Raw genomic sequence first — 15,543 nt, 5'->3', positions numbered from 1 at the left:
TGCTCTTCTGCAGGTTCTGAGACTACCGGGAGGACTGTATGAAATGCCATGAGCAGGCTACAAGCCATGACACCCTGCCTGCAGAATTTTGGCAAGTTTAAATGAAACCTGTGGTTGTATTGTTTCATTTTCCGGTCAGAGGTACTCAAAGTCGGGAACAATTTCACATGGATATTACTAACCTCTCCTGGGGCTTTCATGATTGAAGAGGATTCCATTCACAGCAAAAAGATTGTAGGCCTCTCTGAAGTTCACCACAATCCAGTAGGCATACAGTTTTGCTGCCCCTAAAAAGTAATTTTAAAGCATTATATATATCCGCTCTGCTCATACACACCTTAGACACACACACACACCTCTCTCTCATACGCTGGGTGAAGTCCACATTTCAACAGCAGAATGCATTAAAATTTGATTCATTCCCTGTATGTGTCACATTTCATCTGGAAAAAATATCGAACAGCTGAATGGGAAAATACTCCTTTTCTGTGCAGCCTCTGAACTGGCCAGGAAGTGTTAGGGCACTTTCTCGCTTGTTTTCTTATGCACACTCAAGCATAGCACTTTTTCTTTTACAATATAATTAACACAGCCAGAGCGTGTGAAATATGCCACTGTAGTGACCTCTGCTAATAAAAAAAAAAAAAAATTACTTTGGAGGAATAAAAGCGAAAATCTGGTGCCTTAACACCCAAATTGATTTGAAACTTTATCACCAAAGGCCTCCATGCACATTGCTTTAATAAGTGTTTCAAATTTCATGCGAGATCATGAAGGAAGAAATGAGCTCTTGGGAGTTTTTCATTTAGGCAACAAAAAATATGAAACCTTATCACTTCAGTGGCCTCTCACAACCCTTTGTGAAGAGCCATCCTTCCCCCCGCTCTCTACAAGAGCTCTCTACCTCTGAGCTGAATGAACACGGTCTTGTGAAGTGAGATGCTAGTTTCCAGCCCCCAGGCAATGGCAGCAAATACTTTTTATATAGTAATTCATAAAGGTATGCCTCTCAACATGTCTAGTCACTTTAGCTCTATCGTCATTCTAATCTCACACCCAAATTACTTCAGCCCTGAGACATTTGTGGGGAGAACAGACAGACAGACACTCCACACACGCATCAACGATCCTCCTCACCGTAAGGCGATCTTGGGTAAAAAGGGGTGGTCTCCTTCTGCGGGATTTCTTGCACTTTTCCAAAAAGTTCACTGGTGGAGGCTTGGTAGAACTTCACAGAGTTGATAAGGCCACAGGTCTTAATAGCATCTAGGAGCCGTAAAGTGCCAACCCCATCAACATCCGCAGTATATTCTGCGAGGTCAAAAGAAATCTTGGGGAAAAAAAGGAAAAAAAAATCAATTTTACTAGGGGGACCAGAACATGCCATGGTCATGAACAATCAAAGTAATACATCACTTGTCACAGACCATCTAGGCACTTCTGTACAGAGTAGATGCTCAGTTTACAGAAGTACCCTCAAAGGATATCTAAGAATAAACAAGTAGTTCCATAAATAGCAGAACCAAAAGACTGGTGTTCCCTGATCTCTCTCTCAGGATTATTTTCCCATGTGAAGTGAGGGGTAAGCCTCCCCACAGGCAGGAGCATTATCAGGCTCTCTCTCATCTGCACAGCTGCCAATTTTCACAATCTTCACTTAGGCTTAGTATCTTTGACAGACTTGAATTTTGATAAAATTATCCAAAATGTATTTTTAAAAAATACTAGGTTAGACGGACAGCATGACTACGTAAACATTTATTTAAAAACCCCACAAACTTTAAACGTAGTCCAAAGTTTTGCAATTTAAACACATATCAAAATGGAGAGAAGACTAGAAATAGCTGCTATCAAATGTGACTCCCAACCCCACCGACTAAGATGTACCAGAGCTGTGGCTTTTGCACAGAGATTAGGGGGACAATGAAGTGGGAGAGCAAGTGATGTAGTAGAGGTATCTAAAAAAACTCAGCCATCTCCTCCAGCTGACATATCCTTCAAAGTCTGATAATAAACTCATGTGCACTGCTGAGCCAAGTCTCCTCTTTCTTTCCCTGCTCCAGTAGTTCTCAGTTATCTTTATGATGAGCTTGGTTGTGGCACAAGCCGCAAGACATGCTTGAGTCTAAGTTTTCAGAGTGTATAAAAAAATATATTAATTCTATTCCTTGCAGTTGCAGAAGAAAAATAAAAACTGGGAAAAGTTAGCGGAAGGTAAGAGATGTGTTGCGACCATCCCAGTCTGCGGGCAACAGAAAAAATGTTTGGACAGGAGTTCACTTGGCTTGCTTGATGGATATGGGCTGGTTGTTTGGACATGCTGGCAGAGCTCCTGGAGCCTGAAGAACTTTCTCCCATCAGTGCTCATCACAGAGACCTATTCCTCCTTCCTTCTACATCCCCTCTCCAATGCAGGATTTTGCTTCTGTATGGCAGTTTTAAAAAAATGTTTCCTGTTTATACTGCCAAGATCATAAAAAATGAAATGGGAATGGACTTTTAGAGCAATCTCCTCCAATGCCTGTACCCAAGGAAGAATAAGGTTACCCATGTTCCCTCTGACTGATGATCGACTTTCAGGAACGAGTTCTACAGTGGTGGCAATGTTACAGTCTCTTTATATGATCTAGGCTTGAGGTTAGTGACACTACCAAAGTCAAATACTAGAAATCTATGATACCCTTTTCTTTAGTCTTCATTGATAGGGTAACTACTAATGAAGTGTAGGGTAAATGATCATAGCTGGACAAGCTGAGCTATCACAGTGAGATCAGTGGGAAACATCTCATTTACCAGGTATTTTTTCAGGCTCTCTGCAGATTCAGACAGATAGTCCTGTATTCAGTTCTCCTGTTAAGCCACTTTCCCTATTCAGTAAGCACTAGAGGTTTAAGGCTTATTTACACAACAGATGAAATAAAAATAATTAGATTAATTTGAATTTGCACTTATGGTTAATTCAAAACAGATATGAGATAATCTAAATTGTGTTACTGTGCTCCAAAATAAAAATGTTCTCACATAGTTTTGATCTGAAATAACTAGTGCTATGAACTAAAACAAACTTTACTTTTTAATTTTTTTAACCAAAATGAAAAAAAAAAAAAAAAGAAACATGATACTTTGGCTTGTTAACCTGGTATGACCCAGCTGAAATTGAGCACTGATCTACTGAGAAGTGCCGAGCATTTTTTGTTTTAATCCATTTGGCACAAAGATGACAGCCACTTAAGGTCTCTCAGCTTTGCAGTCAGAGTAACTCTTGGGAAAACGTCTTAATGAATAGGTGATACAGTCAACAATGCACTAATGAACACAAATTAGTGTATTTACCATATGACTAGCACCTTCACATATCCACAGTAACATCCTAGCTCTCCAAGTAAAGGCAAAACACTAACTGTAGCAGAACCAGGAATTTACCTATATTAAGGCATTGTTTCCAACAAATAACCTTCTAAAAACAGCACCCCAAAATGCATATATTTGCTTACGTGTTCTAATATGAGGGTAAACGGCACATATAACTGAGGTGGTCTTAAATGAGAGATTCCAGATTATGAAACCTCTTAAGCAGGGCGAGCAATGAGCCTGTGGCAGCAGGACCAGGGACTGCTCTCCTTGGCTGATGCAGAGACCAGTTTCACAAGAGATGTTTTCCCTATTGCCTTATGAATGACCTCAGTCTTCACCTAGAAAAATCACTCCCCCGGGTGTGAGGTAATTCTGCCTCTGTGCTGGCTGGGTTTGAGTGTCCCCAAGCAGAAACCGCCAGCTTTGTGCCTGTTTGGTGGTTTTGTAATGTGGACTATTGTTCACCAGGGACAGGACCCAGACCACTAAACCCATTTCATTTTGGAGTGCAGGTTAGATTAGAATGGCATTCATGAAAATAAAAAATGGTTTTATCCACTAAAACCTCCAACATCAAAACCACAGGATGGTTAAGACACTCTGTCCAGTGTAGGGCCATTAACATGGCAAATACATTTAAATGTACACTGCATTCTAATTCAAAGTTAACAACGTAAAAGAGTTTTATAAAATACTGGACTGATTAAGCAGTTAAAAATGAAGCAGACAGTGCAGGAAAAACTGCTGAGTTATTCATTACCACATTATGTATCTCTCCTTATACACATTATTTTGTGCAAGACCAGCAGGAAGACCAAATTTAAAAAATAAAATAAAGTAAAATAAAATAAAATAAAATATAAAATAAAATGGCAGGGACCTCATTAAGAGGGATGTGCAATGTAGAATCGATATGTGTGCACAACACAAAAAAAGACCAGGGTCTGACTTACAGAAACCAAATCACATTCAATAAATGTTACTCATAGAAATTATCTTGGCTGGTGCACTGAGTTCAGTCAGACTACCTGAGTAAAAACTTCATGGAAATTACTGCAAAGGTAGATGCAGGAATGCTAAAAGAAAGCCATGCTTTCTGAAAGCTTAAACATTTATCCAGTGGAAAAGAGAGCCTAGATGATGAGTTCAGATGAGCTTAATCAGAGTTTTCAAACAGCCTAATTTATGACAACTGTTTTAAGTGCCTGAATTAGGAAGCTCAACTCCCTAAAGACAGTGGTGAGTCAGAGCAGAAAGCCTTACAGAGGTGCTCTTGACCATGCTTTGGAGTAACTATATGCACAATAACTTAACTTCCTAAAACAGATGCTCCATTTTAACCTCAAAAATCCAAAACTATCAGTTACTATCAACTGTGTAAAGGCAGCCATGCAAATAATATATATTTTTTTTTTAAGAGAAACTTCTTTTTGAACACTTTTTTGTTGTTCTAACAACCGGAGTAGGGAAAATAAGATCTTTGCCTGGTAGAAACTTTAAACCTGAAAGTTTTCTCAAGGAGTATTGAAGGCATGGATCCAATACTTCTTTGCCCTCTTTGGACAGACTTTGTGACAAAGGGAAAGAGTAACATACCAACAAAACAGAGACTGTCTACTTGGAATATGTTAGTCTGAGTGCCCCGGCACTCCCTTCCCATGTACAATGGGGACACCGTGCTTTTGGGTATGTCATAGTTATCTCTGGAGATACTGTGAATGCATACATTTCAGATGTGCCTATTTATTCCATTCAATAAGTAGTGACAGCAGTGTACCATTAGCATAGGACAGAACAACATGGAGACACTTATGTCTTTGGCTAAATGTCCTTCAGTTCCAGGTTTTCAGCCCTAAACACCTTGCAGAATTGGCTTAAAGAATATTAAAAAGGAATCCTTACGTACATGGGACCTTTATATACCAAGTATATTCTATGCTGGATTCATCCTTAATACAGTATATTTCAAATATATTCTTGGGAAAGTATGAATTTCCACAGCAAGGCTTACCTGTAGGATGATAAAAATTCCTTGCAAAAGTCATGATTTCATTAGTTGCATCCTATGATTCTAAGAATGCTACAATATGAATACACTGAAGCAAATTATGTCTCTTTCATGCATCTCCAAGAATGACAACGAATTTTGTGAACTGGTTTCTACCTTTTGAATTTGAACTCTTCCCCCCACCCATTTCTTCCTTTCTTTCCAATTGCCAGATTCAATCTTTACAAGAGATTTTAATTTAATAGAGCAATGTTAAATATGGTGTTTCCCAACTGATCATTCAAAACCAAGCTTAGTAAGGTCTTTAACAAGATTTAAAAGCTTACTGAAAACTATCTAAATGAAAACATATGGGTCTTACACTCCACAAGAACACATTCCTATCATGTCTACAACTACTATACACAAGCCTGCAGACTTAATAATACTTGCTTCTGACCAATGCCTTGTCAACAGTAGGGATACTCTGCAAATACGTATCAATTTAGCACACACACAGGGTTCGCTTTGTGAAATACTTCTCTGTTTTGTCATTCAGAACAATCCAACAGATGGGCTGCAATCATTAACTATTAGCTTTCAATCAAAAATAGCGCATGCTAGCAGAATATGCTTCAATGCTGTACCAAAGGAATATAAATAACAATTTGAAATTTCATCTTCTTCTTACAGCCTTCTCAGTTTCAGAAGACGGGACTTCTGGAAGGCTGGTGTTACGAGTGAAGCTTATGTGAATCCTCAGGAGGAAATAGGATAATATAAATGTAAATTATTATTCTTTCACTGTAAAAGCAAAGGTGGCTCACCTAACTATAACATTAAAATAAGCATCTTAGCTCTCTTGAAAAAACTTATATTATTTTGATAAGTATCAGGTCTCTTTAAGCATTGAGAAAAGTTTACACCTGAGAAGCAAATCACAAAGCGGAAAAATGGCTCAGAAATGTTTCAAGTCTCACAAGTATCACAGCGGTTGCTTTTTTGTATTCTTTAACATCAATTCTGTTTGCTTTGAATATTCAGTGTGCCTTCTACTGCCAATAAAAACCACTGGGATCACTTATATCATCTTAGTAAACAAACTGCTCAACCCCTAGGAACAGGCATTTAAAGCAAAACATTCCAGTTGCTAAATCTAATACAGACTATGGGCCAAGCATTCCTATAAAGTGCTAACACACTGGGGGAAAAAATCCAAGGGATTTTAGGAAATATAAAGAATTTAGGGGATTTGGAGGGTGTCAAGTGGATAGGGAAGAATCTATTTATCTACAAAAATGTCAGGTAACCTTCTAGGAGAATATGACAATTCCTCTTCCCCTCAATCCCTTAACTCATAATGACTGCTTAACTCATTGCCCTCTCACCCAGTGAAAGAAGTAGTTGAAAGATACCAAAATCCCCCAAACAACTATATATTTTTTGTTATATAGAAAAATAATCAATTCAATACCTCTGAACTGCTTATTATTAAGCAACACTCTTCATATCTTAAAGCCCTATTCAACTTCTTAGCAAAATAGAAATTGACTGAAAAAATAATGACTGGAATTTTGGATAAAATGAATATTCCTTTTGTAGATTTATCTTCTTTTCTGTTTCTTTCCCCGTTCTCCCATAAATAAAACAGAAAAAATAGTGATATGTATAAAATTAGAGTAATTTGACAACATGATTATAAGCAGAGAATTAGCAAAAAAGAGTTTTGTAAGTAGAAGAATTTTTCCTAAAATTCATGTTAACCCAAGTCATTCACGATATTGCTGTAGCAAAAGAACTTAGATAACTTGGATTTTGATGCAAAGGAATAAGCAGTGAAGCTGATAAAAAAACCTGCTTCTCTGCCAGTACTTATGTGGAGGTCCCTGTGGTTGACTTCTACTGAAGTCCTGTCATACTCTGTACTGCAGGCTGAGTGAGGGGAGAGATTATTGAAGTGTTTAGAAGTTTGCTTTTGACATTGGTGGGTCATTATTTCACCTTCACCCCTAAGTGAGAAGACCCAAACCAAAGTGCAAAAATAAATGATTTGCTGTTTAGTGATTTTAAATGATCCTTCATGATCTTCATGTTCTATAACCTGTCATAAATCACAACAGACTCTGCTTCAGTGACCAGCTCAGTCTTACACAAGTAGCCCTAAAGTGATTTTCATTACGCACAGAAAAGAGGAGCTGGAATGTAAACCTGATGATTGCCCCAAATACAGACACATGCCTTTGCACCCTCAAAAACGAGGGGTGAAGCAGAGCTGAGCTCATTCATGGCTCCTCACTGTTCATTTCTACAAGGATATAGAGATCTGGGAAATGGGGGGCGAAGGGAAGGGGTGGGATGAAGCAGAAGCCTCACAACAAAAGCGTACTTAGAAGTCTGAAAAAAATTTACTCAAGTTAACAACAAGAGCAAAAACATGCATCACCTTTGCTATGTCCCCAAGGGTCACTTGGGGACTGCACTGCAGATCCAAAAGCAGCACCTACTGTTCACTTCCACGAGCACTAAAAATTTCATAAACAGCTAGTTATACCGCTATTGTCCACACAAGGTGCAACAGGAGTGCTGCTAGACTGCCTCAAGTCCCCAACTATCTTGCAGTTGAACTACCTTGCAGCAAAGCCTTCCTTTGGGGGCAGATAGTTTCTTTGTGCAGCTGAAATTACTCAAGGATACTCAAGCAACCCCTAACATACTCCACAGTGTATGTTCCATATGGCAACTTCCAATGGCGTTGCTTGAGTAAGTTTTGCTTATAACTCTCCTCTTGACTAATTGCATGCTATTGATGCAAACACTCTGAACTAATCTTTAAAGAGAAATAGCTTGGCATTATTAAAACAGGTTTCCTTTTTCCCTCTTCTGAGCAGAAACTAATACTTGATTTCTGCTGGGAAAAAAAAAAGAAAGATAAAATCCAACACAAAGCAGAGGATAAGCATGGAGAAGTACTCCCTCAGTAATTAAGGTTTTTATATTTATCAAACAAGTAGGGGTTGATAGTTGGATTCATTATATGGTTTCTTTAACAAGTGCCTCCTCAGGGTTCCCTGGCAAACCACAGATGTGGTTGTAAATCCAGCTCATGAGGTCATCACATTCATCTTTGCCTTCAAAGCATCCCACTGGTAGATGCCTGACCAGTTAAAAGGGAAGAAGAACCACCATTTTTTAAAATTTTAATGCCACAATCCTTAAATTGGAATATCCGTTCCCTTTGAGATCCATTTTAACAAAACAAAGTCTCCTACATCATGTACAATTGCTTTGGTTATTGATTGAAAGTTGTGTTTTGGAACAGATCTTCAAATGGAGGTAATTTGTAAATTGTTTATTATTTTGTTTATTGATTAGATAATTTAGTGGATTAATTTAACAGACTGGATTAAAAGAGAGTTGCCCAGAGACAGGTCAAAAGGCAAGGACGCAAGTTGAAACATGAAAAATTACAATTAGATATTAGGAAAAATGTTTCACAACAACGAAACAGGTTATTCAGAGAGGCTGTGGCATCTCCACCCTTGCAGATACTCAAAACTCAATCAGACATAGCCCTGAGCCACCTGCTGTAAGATGGCCCTGCTTTATGGAAAGAGTTGATCCAGATGTCATTCAGAGATTGCTCCCAAACTAAATTATTGCACAATTTTAAGAAGACAGGGAGATGGGACTACAGCAGTGTGCATCAATGCCCAAGCACATAGCACCATCCAATGAGTAGAAAGTGGATGCACAGTGTGCAAGGATGAGGCCTGATCTTGTAGAAAATCAGAGACTTCTACAGAGGGAGTGGAGAGTTGTTCACAGCAGCTTTTCAGACTCACATAGTCCAATTCATCATATCTCCTCCACAGAAGTGCTTCAGATAGAGGAATGCTCAGATCTGATAGTAAAAAAAATACCAAAGTGGAGGAGGAGAAGGAGGAGGGATATCACAGAACAAGAGATTCAGTATGGCCATAAACCTTTGTCACAAAAATGTAACCTCCCCATTAGTTTTGCTTATCTTCTCATCCATTTGTTATTAATTTGATGGAACTGGGGAGTTGTCAGGGTTATGTGATGCAAGGGATTTATCTTGCAGAACAATCTCCAACCCACTGTTCAAAGTCTTTAGTTTCAAATTACAGAGATTAGAAAAGAAGCTTTTAAAAAAGAAGTGTTGATTCTTTATTCATTTTCAGCATGATTTTGTTCAGGGATAGTTTCAAAAATATACGTTTACCCAAGTTTTTAAGCATGCAGCGAAGTCAGAATGGGCTTCAATGTTTCAAATTTTGTAGCTTCAATGGCTAGTGACAGTATAATACCCTAAAAGCTTTCTGACGCACTGAAGTCCAGCTGTGCCAGAAGCTTTAAATGCTATTTAGTAGAAAGACAAAAAAGGGTAACTTGCAGAGTCACTAGAGAACATTCAAAGGGAGATGTAAAAAGATAGCCAATTCATTTTGCTTTATATGTACCAGGGGAATAGAGAGCTATGAATAACATGCATACAGGGAATGCAGTCACTTTGGAAGAAATAGCACCATTTTTACTCACTTTCACATGTAAAGAAATTAATTTAAAACAAACAGGTTATTTAAAATTCTAAGGTGACAAGCAGGTTATGGTATTAATGTATTTTTTTTACTTCTTATGCTTTTTAAAAAAGTTTCATCCTTTTTAAAAAAAGCACCTTGCTTCCTTGGTGCTTTCCAAACACATAGAAAGATGCTTTGCACAGAAGTGATAAAACCTCATCACAAACAAAAAGAAAGAGAAGAGAAATAAAACCCACAAAACCCAACAAACCTTCAACACCTTATGATTTTGACAGACTTTCAGTAGATGGCAAGATATGCACTGAATTAAAGCAATAATCTTTTATTGCACAGCTTTACTGACAACAAATAGGATCTCCTCTCTTTTCCTCCCTAGCCAACAAGACTGCGAAACAGGACTTAACACAACAGACCTTCCCAAATGTTGATACAAATTCTGTGTTGCCTAGAAGCTAGAATTACCCTAATGCTTTGTAAATTACTACCTTGCCTGATTCTCTTGTAACTCCTGCTGATGCAAAAGGTAAAATTTCCCTAGGTTTATGGACCCTGCCAGAAGTCTTGCTTTTTCAATCAGAGCAAAATTATATCTTTTCAGCATTTATTATTATTATCACTTAAGTTTATTATTCTCAGACTGCAGTTCCTCACATCAAATGACACAGTTCTAGAAAAACTGGAAGCAATGCAAGCAACTGTTTCCCTGGTACCCCTGAAGTACCAAAAATGCTCCTCCTTCCATAAGGAAATAGACTTATGGCAATATTGGCATTCAATCCAGAAAAAAATGTACTGAAAAATGCAGAACTTCTGTAAAATAATTTCTCCAAATTTTCAAATTCAAGTAAGTACAAATTTAAAATTGCAAACCTTCTTTAACAATTTTTTTAATTACTTTCCCCCTCTTCCCCACACATTAGCTACTGACAATTGTCTGACCAGTTCTCCAAGTTCTATTTTCATTATTTTGGAGTTGGCTTTCTGTGCTTTATCCACATAGTAAGTCACATAGCACAGCTATCATGATAAAAAGATGAGAAAAAGTACTGACTGCTGGTTAAGTCCTATAAGTCACTCTGACCAAGCTGGGCACATTCCGAATGAAGCATCTATAGAGATATGACACATACTTCATGAAAAACCCACCTTCTATAATGTTTAAAAAAAGCTTTTACCTCTCACTGTATGGAAATCTCTAAGTTTTTAGTTTCTAAAATTTCTAAAGTTAAAAGCATCTTCTCCTCCTCCCAAAAACAATTAATTGTTATCTTTTTCCTTACAGCTAACTGGGGATTGAAAGAGCTTCCCTACTTCACAAGGACATTGCAAGAAAAAACTGAATTAGATGAATAAGTATGTATTACTTATTAATGGGACCATAAACCCAATTAGACAGACTACCCATAAATATGCCTGACTCAGCCATTCAATTTGAAAGCTAAGTGCACAGACACAGCCAACACTGCAAGAAAACAGGCTACTATTTCTCTATGGAGCTAAGGTAACCCTATCTGGAAGCACTCTTAAACCACAGCAAAAGCAAGATAAAGCAATTTATCTTAGCTCTCTTGTACTGTCAGCTACACTAAAATCAAACCACTTCATTCATCACAGCCTAAGAGCGGACAGATACCTCAGCTCTGACCACACATTGCAGCTTGTTATGTTGTGGTGCTTTGGTTGTGGCTGAGCTTTTAAAACAGGTAGGACTTCAGGGAGACAAACGAGAACATGAAGGTTTGAGGAAATAAACAAGCATGTGGATACACACACAGAGACCTGATAAAACATGACTTCTTCTCTTGGGCACAATTATCTAGGGAACATCCTCTGCCCTCAAGTACCTGAGGTGCAGAGTTCAGAGTCCAACACATGCATCAGTGTGGAAAAGGAGCTGCAAAGTACTTCACCTCAGCAGGAAAACAACATCTGCCTCCATTCAAGCACTCAGTTTATTCTTAAAATGTTAAAGTCGTGTTCTTCACAAAGGTACCACCCTTAGAGAAAATTACTATAAAAACACATCTTCTAAACAAACACCATCACTTCAGAGCTATTCCTAGTCCCCTCAGTCTTCTCTGTAAATCCTAATTCTTCCCTCAATCCCCATGGGTACTAAAAGTGATTAATATAATGTTACACCTCCACAGCCCAAGTTCCACCTTCTGGTTTGCCATAAAGTAACCAAAAACTACACCAACTCCTCTTTAGTTTGAATGTTTCCGGCATACCTCAGACTTCCATGTAATTTATTTCTGAGGCTTTTCTTCATTTTTGCTGCATATGCATTAAGAACTAAATTGGGATGGCTAATTGCATGGGACAAATTTGGATGGATATGTATGTACTGACAAAAGACATGCTCCCACAGTCACCACCTTCCCAGTTTCTGCTCCAGTACTCCAGCAGGAATGACTGGAAAAATGAATAAACATGCATCAGCATGTCAAGAAATGCCACCAGGTTTTTTCCAGCTTTCTTTTTGAACAGGGCCTTTTCTTGCAATGCATAAGGTCATCTTCTGTGAATTTTCACTCCAAAATCTTATTCAAAGAAAGGGTAACAATTTTTAAAAATCATTTTTTTTTCTCCAGAAAAATTATTTTCCTTTTACTTGTTATTGAGGACAGTTGTCATTTAAAAACATTCTTTAAATAAATGCAATAGTCTGAGGTTTGTACTCGCCCTGAAAGAAAACCACCAAATCCTTTAAATTTATTAAAATGACAACCAACCAACCAAAAAAACCCATCCCACCTTGAAATGCTAAAGTGGGTGAACCCTAGCAGACAAGCACTAATACTCTCACCTGTAATGCATGTACACACATGCAGGTACTACATATGATTAATTTTAAAATCAGAGTATTAATAGCATCCACAAAGACAGTAGCTGATGATGGCTTTGTAGAGAATGATGTAATAAACCTGTAGAGACATCTTTCTGTAAACTCATGGTAGTAACACCTAATTTTAACTTTCCATTTTAGGCAAGACGTGGATAGCAATAATTACATACCTCAAAGTGGACTGTGATAATTCTTCATCCTGTGTAGGAAGCTACAGGAGTGGAATATACTGTTAAAACCACCACTGCTAGCACTCAGATTTTAATGCAGTTCTAATACTTAAGAAACCATGAGCCTTACATCTTCTCCAATTGCACCCTTTCAGGAAGAAGACTGGTGTTTTCTATGTGGCAATAAGCACTATGAACTCAAAGGTGATCCCACGCATAAAATGTCCTAGTTAAACCACTCATCTATCTCAGAAGGATGTGGGTGGGTAGCTAGAAAGAAACCTGTGGGAGGAATCAGAAAAAAAACCCATGTGTCTCGGCAGGTATGTGGGGGTAAGAGCGAAAAGGCCAGAGAGCTTAAAGGGATGAGACCCACTGGTTAAACTTTTTCTTGCTGAGAAAAGGGAAAAATAATAAAGATGACACTCTCAGAAAACAAATCACTCTGTTAGATTTTCTGCTGGAATCTCCTTCTCCTTTATTTATTTCCTTCATTATTGACTACTAAAGCCTCCCCACTACAATTCTTAGAACATAATGTATAGACATTAATTTTAAAAGGCAGCTTTGGCACTCATGAGGCATGGTGATCATAAATCAAAGCAGAACACTGCAAGCAATTTGTGTACTGTAACCCACAATGCTAGCCTCAGCCTTGTTTTTCTCCTGTCTCTTGGTTTCTGACACAAAGGACTAGGTATGATGGCTGCTTTTGACTTGAATATTAAGGTATACCATTCAGGAAATACGGATGCGGTAGTCAACTAATCACACAAAACCAACAAGTTTGGAAGCTTCCCCTCTCATCCCCACAAACAATTACTGTCTGACTTTAGTCCATTTGACCGTGCCCTAAGACAGCATTGAAGTTTTTTTCTCTTGTATTTCTAGAAGTGACAAGGGACCATACTGACATCGACAAGACAATGCTCCTCTTCGTCTATCCTCGAGTGTGGCATTCCACGTACCACTAAACCTACCCTCAGAGCAGCTTTGAGTAAGACTTGACTGGCATATAAAAAGCTCCATCAGCTTTCAAAGGAAGTTTTGCAGCCTCATGATGAGGCATGTTGGAAAAGTAATGTGGAAGACAAAACCAAGTTGTCAAAATGTAGTGAACAAAACATTGGACGCGATCAGTGGGAACATCAAATTTTACAAATAAGGTTAAGTCTGTAAAATTGTGGATGGCTGCATTTTAGTTCTAAAAAAAACCATATAGCTTAGGCAGATGCCATGTCTCTATTGTATGCAAATATTTTATTTCAATTAGCACTTTTCAATCTTGCCTTTTCTTTTCTGAATGACTCATGGATATCTCAGTCAAGAAATGGCAGGATCATAAGCACATGCCAACGGGTGCATTTATCTCACAGAAAGATAAATGTGGAAGGAAACGTAAAGCTATCTCAGGATTTTTTTCAAACTGCCTTCCCTTCCAAACACGTTTTTTCTACATGCCTGCCCTCCATAGCACAGTATAGTCAGTTTCCATGTCCTTCCAAGCAAGCAATATTCACAAGAATTTAATTCAAACTAAGGCAATTGTGTTTCCAGACTTGTCAATCAGGCAGAAAAAAATAAAATAAATAATCAAATTCAACCCACAAGTTTTATCACACCATATTAAGCAAAAGAAGAGGTCACAATACTAATTTGCCCACAAATGCACATATGAGAAGCGGGAATCTTTAGAACTTCTATATGCCACTGAGAGAGTCCTGTTGCACAGGTCATTATGCATGGTGATGGCCCATGTGGGAGACGTGCTGAATAGCTGTGAAGTACGGCTGGATGAAAAAATACTGCAAGTTAAGATCCATGATTGCACACAACACTGACATAAGCTAAGAGCGCTACATCTGGTGGCTGCAGTAGGAGTTCTAGCTAATTTCCAGAGTGCTGACCCCAAGCTGCTTTGGGGCTCTGAGCATCCTCACCTGGGACACAAGAAGTTCTGTCAAGGAACTACAAGAACATGGGGAGAAATACTCTGGTGCTGCCTGTTAGTCAGAGAACTGGAGGAAATTGCTAAAGTGTCATATGGGAGCTTGGAAACATTAGTTAATTTTTGATCCTGCATCACTATCATGTACCAAAGAAGCTGTGCTGGGAAGGATGAGAAAGGTAAATAGTCAATGTTGATGAAGAATTCTATAATTGGTAAAAAATTAAAAAGTTTTGGCACGAAAGCAAAACCTCAGCATGCATTTCACTTTCCACTCCTATAGATTTTAACACCTCTCATGTTGCAAGAGTTGCTCTCTCCACACACAAATTTAAGCTGATGTTAACTGCAGTTGCATCTGAAAATATGTATTTTTAATACCAGTTAGGTTCTAGGCAGTAATCCCTTTCTCAGAAACTGAAAGATTTAAATGAAGTCATGGTTGCTAAGTGCACTATTCAGCCATATATCATGTTCTCAGAAGTACAAAGAGTACTCAAGGGTGAAGGGTTTTTAGGATAATGTATGATTTCTGTATTAAATACAGAACTGCCATTATATAATTTTAGCATCTTGCCAACTTTTTTTTTTTTTTTTTTTTAAAGCAGGAGAAGGAGGGAAAAATAAGGAGGTTGAATGGAACTAGCACAGTACTGTTTGTACCCTGCTGAATA

General features: G+C 38.2%; 1 protein-coding gene across 1 annotated transcript in view; it reads right to left on the bottom strand.

Moving 5' to 3' along the window:
- Nucleotides 1–15,543, bottom strand: part of GMDS (GDP-mannose 4,6-dehydratase) — a 434,505-nt gene that overhangs the window by 268,533 nt on the left and 150,429 nt on the right. The window contains exons 5-6 of the mRNA XM_014941067.1: nt 1,138–1,330; nt 183–287 (exon numbers count right to left, since the gene is read on the bottom strand). Of these exons, the coding sequence (XP_014796553.1) occupies nt 183–287; nt 1,138–1,330 (298 nt within the window). The remainder of the gene's footprint in view (nt 1–182; nt 288–1,137; nt 1,331–15,543) is intronic.

The sequence above is a fragment of the Calidris pugnax genome, unplaced genomic scaffold, assembly GCF_001431845.1.
Source record: "Calidris pugnax isolate Ruff unplaced genomic scaffold, ASM143184v1 scaffold8, whole genome shotgun sequence".
Lineage (NCBI taxonomy): Eukaryota > Metazoa > Chordata > Aves > Charadriiformes > Scolopacidae > Calidris > Calidris pugnax.
Note: the sequence above shows the minus strand (reverse complement) of the source record. Positions and strands in the feature narration are given on the sequence as shown.